The sequence below is a fragment of the Crocuta crocuta genome, unplaced genomic scaffold (genome assembly GCF_008692635.1).
Source record: "Crocuta crocuta isolate KB4526 unplaced genomic scaffold, BGI_CrCroc_1.0 scaffold44, whole genome shotgun sequence".
Lineage (NCBI taxonomy): Eukaryota > Metazoa > Chordata > Mammalia > Carnivora > Hyaenidae > Crocuta > Crocuta crocuta.
The window spans coordinates 1,357,903-1,368,695 of NW_027530179.1; the positions used below are offsets into that span (position 1 = coordinate 1,357,903).

A 10,793-nucleotide genomic window follows, 5' to 3' on the forward strand; every position below is an offset into this window, starting at 1 on the left:
TTTTTTTTTTTTTTTTTTATTTTCTAGCAAACATTCTTCTACTTTCTGAACCCTTTGTATTCAGCTATTATATTCAATCCTCACCCTCCCACAGAGAACAGTGCTGAGGCAGCTCTCTAAAACCTCTATCGGATCTATTTTTTTAATGTTTATTTATTTTTGAGAGAGAGAGACACACACAGTGTAAGCAGGGGAGGGGCAGAGAGAGAGGGAGACACAGAATCCGAAGCAGGCTCCAGGCTCTGAGCTGTCAGCACAGAGCCTGACGTGGGGCTCGAACACACTGACAGCGAGATCATGACCTGAGCCGAAGTTGGACATTTAACTGACTGAGCCACCCAGGCACCCCTATCTGATCTATTTTATCATGAGGTTCTCTAACCTTACTGTACCAGGAAAACCGAGGAACCGATAGTCACAGGTGCCAGCCCTGTCCCCCCCCTTCCCAAGGGTGACCCTTCTTCAGCAGACAGAGGTATACCCAAGATCTGACTACCCAAGTGTAGTCAGTTAATACATAATTTTTGAGCGCCTCTGTATGTCGGACACACACCTCCAGTGGTCATGACACTTAGCGATACACTGCATCTTGCTACACTGTACACCCCCATTTTAGAGCTTTCTAATCCCAGTGGTCCCGCCCTATTGTCAATGAAAATACGGAGTGTAAAAGAACTGGTTCTTATTCGGCAAGTATTATTCAGTGCCTCTGATGTAACAATCACAGAGCAAGGTGCTAGAGGACAAAGTGGAGGTCAAGATGGACAAATGTGTTCTTTAAGAGGGAGGGCAGAGAAGAGAAAAACACATAGTTTGTAATATAAGATATGACATGATGGAATGATAGTCATTAGTGCTATGAGGAAAAATGAAGTAGAAGGAGATAGATAGAAATTGTTTTATATAAGGGGTCAGGGAAGACCTCTCTGAGAACGTGACATCTAGGAAGATATCTAAATCACTGCTAGAGAACTCAAGCAAATATCTAGAGGGGATATATTCTAGGCAAAAGAGACACAATCTCAAAGCTTGAGCTAAGTGTCAGCTGGGTGGGTGCTAAAGGCTGCAAAAGACAAGTGAAGGTGACTCGGATGGAGTGAAATTAGAATCTGTTGTGTCTGGGACTATTTTAAGCTTCCTTCTGGAGTGGAGTCTTTGGTAAACCTTTGGAATGTCATCTCAAATGCCTCCCCCTTCTCCACTTAATAGAATGGTTCTGGACCCGGCTGCAAACTAGTCACTGGAGGAGTTGTTTTGTCCTGCTTTGCTTGGTTTTGTTTTACTTTATTTTTTTAATGTTTATTTATTTTTGAAAGAGAGAAAGGCAGAACGTTGAGTGGAGCAGGGGCAGAGAGAGAAGGAAACAGAATCTGAAGCAGGCTCCAGGCTCGTGAGCTGTCAGCACAGAGCCTGATGCAGGGCTCAAACTCACAAACGGCAAGATCATGACCTGAGCCCAAGTCCAACACTTAACCCATGGAGCCACCCAGGCACCCCTGTTTTACTTTAAATAATCAATGTCCAGGATTCCAACGCCCAGAAAGTCTGACTTAATTTATCTGGTGCAAGTTCAAGCATCAATATACTTCAATATAGATTTTTAGCTTTCCACATGATTCTAATTCATATACACAATTGTGAGCCATATTAGTGATATAGATGAAATACACCTGGTCTCTAGTATGTACTTCAAGGTGCTTATAAAGGGATATAGTGGACCAGGAAAAAAAATAATAAAACAGGCAAATATTGTTCAGGTTGCTTGGAATGGGAAATGTATTGAGATACTCAGAAATTGAAAAATGATTTGGATTCATCACCAAAAGCACATGGAAGAAAATGCTTTCTTGGTGAATTACTCTGAAGACATATGCAGAGTAATGAGATGGTTTGTGCAGTTCTAGAGCGGATTTGCTTGGTGGAAAGCATTTTCAATGTATCAGACCAATTAAGGACGCTTTTATTCAAGCGTAGTCTAATTCAGCCTTAAACATGAACTGGTAGTATTCGCTGGAGAAGGATGTGAATGGAATGGCAGGTTTCATTTGAGCATTTTAGGATCAACACCAGGGAGAAACCGGCCTGGGGTCCGCGGGCGGAGTTGACCAGGAAAGCTATCGTTCATGTTGTGACACCGCCATCGTGTGGCCCTTGCTAAAACGGCAGCCATTTTTCAGCTTTGCAAATTGCCTGTAGTTCCTCTTGGCGATTTTCAGCGACGAGGTATGATGTCATATGCTTCTCTTAATGTGCACGTGCATTTCCAATAAGAGCTCCTGGTATTTAAGCCTGTCCAGACTGTGTAAAGTCTTCCCAAGTAAGGAAGGCCATGCCTATTCTCAAGGGTAACACATCTGGTGATAAATAGGGACTCAATATGTGGAAGCTTATTATTGAGCCTCATCTTTGGAGATCAGCAGTGGCAGGAAATTCCACTTTTGAGGGGAGAAATAAGTATCAGAAAACATTTTAATAGAGACGTTTGAGGTGGGAAATTGCTGAAATGTTTCCAGTGGAAAGAGGAGTTGATGTGTGCTGTTTGAACTCAGTTTCCCCAATTCTAGTCACTTAAGACCATACTCCAGTCAGCAGAATTTGTTCCAAAGGCACATTTGAGTGTATCTGGGCAACACCGGAACTTTATAGATGAAAGTAAAGGGGGCTACTTATAAAAATCATTTATATTTGCGAAAGTGAATTACAGTTAAAGAGACATTTTATTCCAATTCCTCCTTGGCTGGGTTATCAGAGAAGCCAAAGAGGCAACAAATAAACCACTGGTTTCCAATCTGGGCCACACATCAACTTACCTGATACCAACTTTAAATATCTGGATGCCCACCTAACGTTCTCAATCAAGTAAATAAACATTTCTGGGTATGAGACCCAGTTGCAAGGTTTTTGGAGGCGGTTGTTCTGTGTGTTTAGTCAGTTTGTTTTTTTCTTGTTTTGGGTTTTGGTTTTGTGTTTTGTTTGTTTATGTTCCCCCAGTGACTTTTTTGTGCAGCCAATTTCCAATTTCCAGAACAACTGAACTGGAAGCCTCCTATACTATCAATCAGTCCTGAAGCCACATTTCAATCTACCAGCAGGGCCGCTCTTCTCTTCCTGTACCTCTAAGACTCTCTCAGACTGCCTTTTTTTTTTTTTGACATTTATTTGTTTTTGAAAAAGAGAGAGGGTAAGTGGGAGAGAGCTGGAAAGAGGGAGACAGAGGGTCTGAACCAGGCTCAGCACAGTGAGCACAGAGTGGGGCTTGAACCCGTGAACCATGAGATCATGACCTGACCCGAAGTCAAGAGTTGGCCGCTTAATCGACTGAGCCACCCAGGCACCCCACTCAGACTGTCTTCACCCATCACTGAAGCTTTTTTCAAAAAAAATATGTTTATGTATTTTTTGAGAGTGAGAGAGACAGAGAAAGAGTGAGAGTAGGGGAGGGGCAGAGAGAAATAGAGGGAGACACAGAAGCTGAAGCAGCTCCAGGCTCTCAGCTGTCAGCACAGAGCTTGATGTGTGGCCAGAACCCACGGACTGCGAGATTATGACCCGAGCTGAAATTCGACGCCCAACCGACTGAGTCACCCAGGAGCCCCTTCATCACTGAAGCTTTAAGACCTACTCCCTTGATGTTTATTTTAACAGATTTCCACAAGGACATCAGGGGCGTAAAGGAGCTCAAACCAATGATCTGTACATCTCTGTCTTCTACATCTTGCAGCTGGTACACTTTGAGGGGTAGCATTATAAGGTACCGTGCATTATTCCAAATTGCATTCTTAGCACCTAACGTGCTCAGCACACAGAAAGGTCTCAATAAATGCTAAATGAATGATCTCTTTAGCCTGACCATACTCCATTGACTTACCACCAACTCTGTAAAGATGATTTGTGAAGGGGGGAGCAAAAGGAGATGGGGAGGGGTGGTCTCTGGGCCAGTGAGGACTGGAGAATGGGGCACAGCTCAAACCCCCAAAGAAGAAACGGTTGTGTTACCTGAAATCCCCAGATCACAGATTGCTAAATTGATAGTCATTATTTCCGCAGGTCTCAGCTTCTTCTTTCGTCTAGAAGACATATAAAGGACATACCCATTTCCAAATGTGGACAGAATCCCTACAAGGAAAAATATAAATTCCCACCGTTAACACTAGGATTTGGAGTTCCCTCGGTCATGAAACACTTCTCAATCTCAAAAATGGACACCATAGGTTTAGAGGGTAGTGAGAGGACTCTAAATAAAAATCTCAATTAAGAAGATGAAGTAAAAAGCATGAGTTGCGAGTGACAGGCGAGGGATGGGTTGCCTCCAAAGGGATAGGAGTCAGGGATTATAAGACTGCACTTACCCAGAAAAAGGAACTGCTAACTTCCCAGTGAAGCTCAGGAGGGTGTGGGAATCCCCATGGTCAGTTCTTGTACTGGCCCCCAAGATGGAGTATTTCCTCAGCCACTTTTACCAAGTATTGGCTTTATAGAACTCCCTCCCTCTAAGAAGTAGGGTTAACCCCTTGGCTTTTGATAAATTCTGAAGCTGAAGTGACCCCAACCGAACAGGGTGCTTTCACTACTGCCGTGGACTCCTGAGGGAGCACCAGCAGTCAGGAGAGGCAGAGGCCAGATAGACCTGGCGTAAACCCCTGCAAGGAAAGGGTCAACTCCTGGAGACAGATCCCGGGATTTCTTGCCTCCTGAGGACACACGGATGCTGGGTGTCTGCAGCTGCTACTGGACTAGGTCTTAAGGGGAAGCGGGTGACAGTTGATCGTATGGGTTCTCCCCCTCCCACCAAGGGGAGAGAAAGTGACCCTCAACCCTCCAACCTACCAATAATGGTATAAATGTGTTCCCCCTTTTTTTTTTTAAATATCCTTTTATTAATGACTAATTGGCTTTGGCATTACAATGATACTGTTCCAAAGTTCTTACAAACCCAGTTTAAATCCAAAAAGACCCAATCCCTACTGACTTTATTTAAGAAAAGAATACACCTACTTCCATAGCTTAACATGTAGAGTAGATTTCTTCAGGAATTCTTGCTTCATAGTGTAGCTGTGTATAAATGAGAATCTGGTACAGCTGCCTTTAGTAGTAAGGAATAAGGAGAGTATTAACAGGAGAAACCCAGATTTTTCTATGTTAATTTCTACTTCTCCACCACAATTCATTTTAGGGGCAAGGGAGGAAATGTGTGTTTCAGCTGATGGTGTGAAACCACCAGGAACGAACTGCATTGTGCTCTTAGGAAATTATGAATCTCTGGAGTCGGTGCTGCCTAATGGTCTGATCAAACCTCTTTAGCTTTCTGAAGACAGAAGAGGAAAAAATAGAAGAGATTAGGGAGTTCTAGAGCAAACCAGCTAAAATGAAGCCTACGTCCCATTAAAGGAAACCAGCTAGCAAGGCGCACTGGGATATTAAAACGTGAAAACATGGCTTGAGGAATTTCAAACAAATGCTTTCTACTTTGTATCCAAGAAGATTAAAAACGATAACTGTACATATGCATTTGATACACAAAGCTCCTTTAAATACCCTTTGTCTTTCTACTTCTTTTTTTGAGGATATTGATTTTCTTACTTTTTCTTTCCTAAATTATCTTTACTAATGTTTCATAAGCCTTTACCCAGTGCCCAAAGCATTATCAAAAAAAAAAAGTCAACTTGCTATATGAGCTGCATGTAGATTATTCCCATAGGCAATCTTATCTAGAGGGGATTATCAAGAAAATGCAAACTTATTTTTGATGATAAAGGAAAGCAAGATTAAGAAGCTAAAGGCAGGGGGTTTGGGGGAGGGACATTTTTTGATGATCAAAATCCTGACTCTTACTATGAATACAAAACAATGAAACCTCATATGTAGACTGTTAGTAAACCAAGTTATCTATAGTAAAAGGGTTGAGGGTGGAAACGGGTCTCTAATTTATTTCTCCTCTATTCCAAACTCAGTTTTATCTTTTCATCTTCCACTGTTCCCTAAGACTTCCAGTATTTAACAAACCTCACCAAGCATGTCATTGAACTCTGGTTCCTTGAAAGAAATCTGGGCATATTCCCATACCTATCCTAGAAGGGGTGAAAACCAGACATAGCACCAAGTCCAAGACTGGGTCTAGGATGAGTCTAAGTCTCACCAAATGACCCTGGCCTCTGCCTGAGCGACTGTTCTGGAACCTACCTTTGGCTCCACCCCCAGGTTCCTGAGTCATCTGATGCTTCCTTTGTTTTGGGGACTCTTTTTGGACCTATTTTTTCTAGCTTCACTTCCGCATGCCCTTTTCAAACTGTGGATTCTCCTTCCATCCCCAAATAAAACAAGTGAGAAATTCTCCTGATTCCCCAACCCAGCCAGCCTGGCTGCCTCTCTTCCCGAAATCCTGCATGCCAGGGCAGGGAATGGTCTATGATCCCTTCCTCTTTTGTGTTATCTGGAGAAATTTGTCAGGTTAAAGATGCTCCTTTTTTTTTTAAGATGCTACTTTTTAAATCAATTCTTGCAATTGATTGGGACAAATTCAATTTATAAGGTGTCAATTTTTCTGCCTTTCCTGATCATTGAAAGTACTTATGTTTAATGAAAATGCCATGTGGATTTTACTGTCAGATAGTCCCTTTCCAGAAAGAGAATTTGCCCATTTTGTTCACTGCTGTATTCCCAGAAATTTAAACAGTGGCAAAGAATGAGCACTCAATATATACTTGTGTTTGAAAGGACATGAGGGTCCATTTACAGGAAACAGAATTTAAGTCATTGATAATAACAAATAATCAAGCCAAGGACCAGGGAATCCCTCTGCATGGAATTTCTGATTTAATCTTATCAATTCCTTTTGCCTCAAGCACTGACCATAGAGGTGTCTCCAGACTTTTCTAAGGAGTTTTCTAATTTCAGGAGGTTAAATGAAATTCTTAGCCCGTAATAAAAAGATGGAAGAGAGAGAAGAAGACGAAGAGAGAGGGAGAGAGAGAGAGAGAAACAGAGCTTGACCCAAATCTGAAAAGATTAAAGGCAGACACACCTAAAGACATAAACCCACCTGTGCACTGGTTACCCAAATTTAAAACAACAGTTTGAAATTTAAGAAGTTTTGTGGTTGAATTCTAATTGCCTAGACTAATGCTGTCCAATAGAAATACAGTGTAAACCAGGAATGTGAGCCATATGCATTTCAAACTTTTCTGGTAGCCACATTGAACAAAGCAAAAATATCACTAAATTGATTTTAATAGTATATTTAACCTAGTATATCCAAATGTTATGAGTTTGACATGTAGTCAATTTCTTTAAATTCTTAATGAGTTGTTTTACGTTATTTTCTCTAGTGCTAAATCTTCAGTGTCTCATGTATATTTACACTACAGCGCATCTTTTGGAAAAGTCACCATTCAAGTACCCAGCGGCCACACGTGGCCACCACATTGGATAGCATAGTCTGGAAGCAGATGTACCATGCTTTGGATTATGCATAAAACGTTTTCACCCGGGGCTTACTCCCATTTTATTACCAATACATTTTCCCACCTCTTAGCGAAATCACTTAGTGATGCCACCATGGTGCAACTCTACTTTAGGTGCAAATAAACTTAGCGTGTCCGTTGTCACCACAGCCCAGGGACAGTTTCCTCAATTATGAGAAGAGGAGGTGATTTCTAAGGTCCTTTCTGAGCCTATTCTCTTACGATTATATCAAAAGCAATTTTTAAAAAGTAAAAGCACTCTATTTAAATAGGATATCATTATCATTGATTTTGTTATTCAGAAGACAAACCTACTCCCAAAGCAACCAAAAGAGTCTCGGGACAAACGATTTTGCTGTAAAACTTCTATGATTATCAAGGGAATATTTATCACTAATAATAAAGATAATAGAGTCATTTCCATGAAACATTCACTGGATTCCACAACGCCACCCCATCCTCTACTTTCATCCCACTCTCCAGTTCCATTCAAAATAGCTACATAAATATTTGAGTCTTTGTGCAAAGTCAACATGTTAGCCCACGAATTTTCTAGGTGCAGCCTTTGTACAGAAAAATTAAGGAAGCTTACCAATTATTGTTAAGTAAAAGCCAGCCACTAGATCCGCTTCCCAGGAAAGTTTGGAAGCAAAGGGGTCCCCTTCTCGAAGGTAGTGTGGGAGGCGCTCATCCTGGGGCGGGGCAGTGTGGTTTAGCGCCATGCTCTGCTCAGGCGACCGGGAGCCTGTAAAGCAAATCGGTAGAGATGGCAACAGACCCGAATAAGCCACTTGCACCATCCCATAACCAGTTTTAAAATGAAAAGCAAGTTCCCAGGGTCAGGCTTGATTCCCTAATTAATAACTGGGGAATATTTTAACACTTTTCTTCAATGACCCAAATATGTCAGTATTCAACTATTCAGTGTGCAGATAGATTATCCAAGCCCACATTATCTTATTTCTTTATCATTGCTACTCTCTTGTGTCACTTCACTGCTCCCTTGGGTGAATAAGACATTGAAGACCAAGCTCTATCCATTTTACTGTTTCTTAGCAATTTTTATAAAGGTCTGAGCTAAAAGAAGATATTATAGGGAGTGTGCATTATATCTATATCTCTATATAGATATCTATATCTCTATCTAGATATCTATATCTCTATCTACATATAGATATCTATATCTACATATCTATAGGGGGAGAGAGGGAAAACTTTCCATCAATATTTTTAAAATATTATAGGGGCACCTGGATGGCTCAATCAGTTAACTGGGTGACTTGATTTGGACTCAGGTCATGATATCACAGTTCATGAGAGATGGGGCCCTGCACTCACATTGTGGAGCCTGTTTGGGATTCTCTCTCTTCTTTTCCCTCTGCCCCTCCCATGTGCAGGTGCACTCTCTCTCTCTCGAAGTAAATAAACATTTTTTAAAAATTTAAGTATATATTATAAATATATAAAATGGTTTTTAATTTAACAAAGTAGGATATATTATTAAGTATCCAAATTGCCCAAAAGAGCATCTCTATCAGTTATATATTCAGTGAGCTTTAGCACTTTTCTAAAAGAAGAAATAGAATCACTGGTTATTAGAGTATTGAATAGAAAGGAACATAGAATCTTCACTAAGTGAAGTTTAGAACTAGGAGATTTTAAAGGATGTATTGAAATTCTCAGAAATGAATTCCATCTTGGTTGTAACTCACAAGGCTCCTGCAGAGGAAGATTTGGGTTTCAAGTTTCCTAAAGCAGAAAGCAATTTCATTATTCCCCACTCACCACCCTTTCAATTCCTTTCCTAAATTCACTTATTCCTGCTCCAAGATGAGATCTTGAGCAATGAGGAACTCCCCAAACACACAAGCCTTTGTGGTGTTTCTATTGAATTTTGATTTTAAAAGTCATACAGAAAGTCTTTGATAGGCCCTGTAAAATATATATACATGTACATATAACGCAATATCCCCAGTACTGGAAGTTGATTGGCGTGTTGCTCCTAAGATAGAGCATACTTCCTCTGGAATGATCGTTATTATTATTCTTGAAGGCGGTGGGGGGATACTAAACATGAATGTTTCTACCACTTTTGAACTTGGTATTTCAAATTGAACCAATAGATGTCACTGTTCAGTCCTCTAGGAAGCCTTTTGGGACAAAGCCTTCAAGTTGAACTTACAGTCCTGTGCCCCACAATTGGAGACAGATTGATGAGCAGAGATCTAAGGATGCCATTCAGCCTCTCCAAAAGACACAGATTTAACCTTTTCCTAACTTCCGACTTAAAGCCTAAATTGGACTTCTCAACCACTGTCTCCTACCACACACGGAGTTTGAGGACAGTCACATGGTTAATGTTCATTCAAAATCCTTCTTCCTGGGAACTATAAGAACTAGAGCTTCCAGAAAGAGAACATCTCTGGCTGCCAACCTCCCCCCACCAATCTCAAGTTTTGCCCCAAGTCCAAATTTATCTTTACAACTCCTAATACCCTTTTGATTGTCCCTTCTTTTGGTAAATTCTCTCCTTCCCCACTGCTTGTCCCCCCGTCCTGTTCTCCACTTTAGATTCAGAACCATAAGATGAGGGCTTGAGTCCTGCTGTGACATCCACCCTCTGATCTGGAGCAGATTATTTCCACTGTCTGGACCACAGTCACTACAGCTGTACCATGGGTAATATCATGCTTACCCACCATTCATGCTTGTAGAAACAATATGACACTGGATATGAAAGCACACTGTACATGGGGAGTACCATCTGGTTGTTACATGCTAGGACATTTACTTTTCCAAAGTTTCCCATCCATGAGAAAGCAGCTATGGAATAACAAATTTCTTCAGGGTCCTATGCTAAAGAAATGTATGCTTGGGTAACAATCAAAATAATTATTGAACATCTACTATTAACCCAGGATAAGGTAGGATGAGAGACATGTATCATAGATTTAGCTAGCCCTAAGTACTATATCATTTTGGACAGAAAAAAAAGACACAATTAATGATCAGAAAATAATAATATAAGAATATAAAACAATAGAATGCTGACTTAAATTTTTTTTTATTTTGGGAGGAGAGAGAGCATTAGTGTGGGAAGGGCAAACAGAGAGGGAGACAGAGGATCCAAAGCAGGCTCTATGCTGACAGCAGAGAACCCAATGTGGGATTTGAACTAACAGATGGTAAGATCATGACCTGAGCCAGAGTTGGACGCTTAACCAACTGAGCCACCCAGGCGTCCCTAAATGCTGACATACTTGGTTTTAGACAATACAATTTTAAAACATAAAGTGAGAAAATAATTTTATGATCTGAGAAATTAACTAGATG

General features: G+C 40.9%; 1 protein-coding gene across 1 annotated transcript in view; it reads right to left on the reverse strand.

Moving 5' to 3' along the window:
* The window catches only part of OPN5 (opsin 5), a 27,590-nt gene extending 19,408 nt beyond the window's left edge, over positions 1–8,182 (reverse strand). The window contains exons 1-2 of the mRNA XM_077764771.1: positions 8,053–8,182; positions 3,997–4,116 (exon numbers count right to left, since the gene is read on the reverse strand). Coding sequence (XP_077620897.1) covers positions 3,997–4,116; positions 8,053–8,182 — 250 coding nt within the window. The remainder of the gene's footprint in view (positions 1–3,996; positions 4,117–8,052) is intronic.
* Between the last annotated feature and the right edge of the window lie 2,611 nt (positions 8,183–10,793).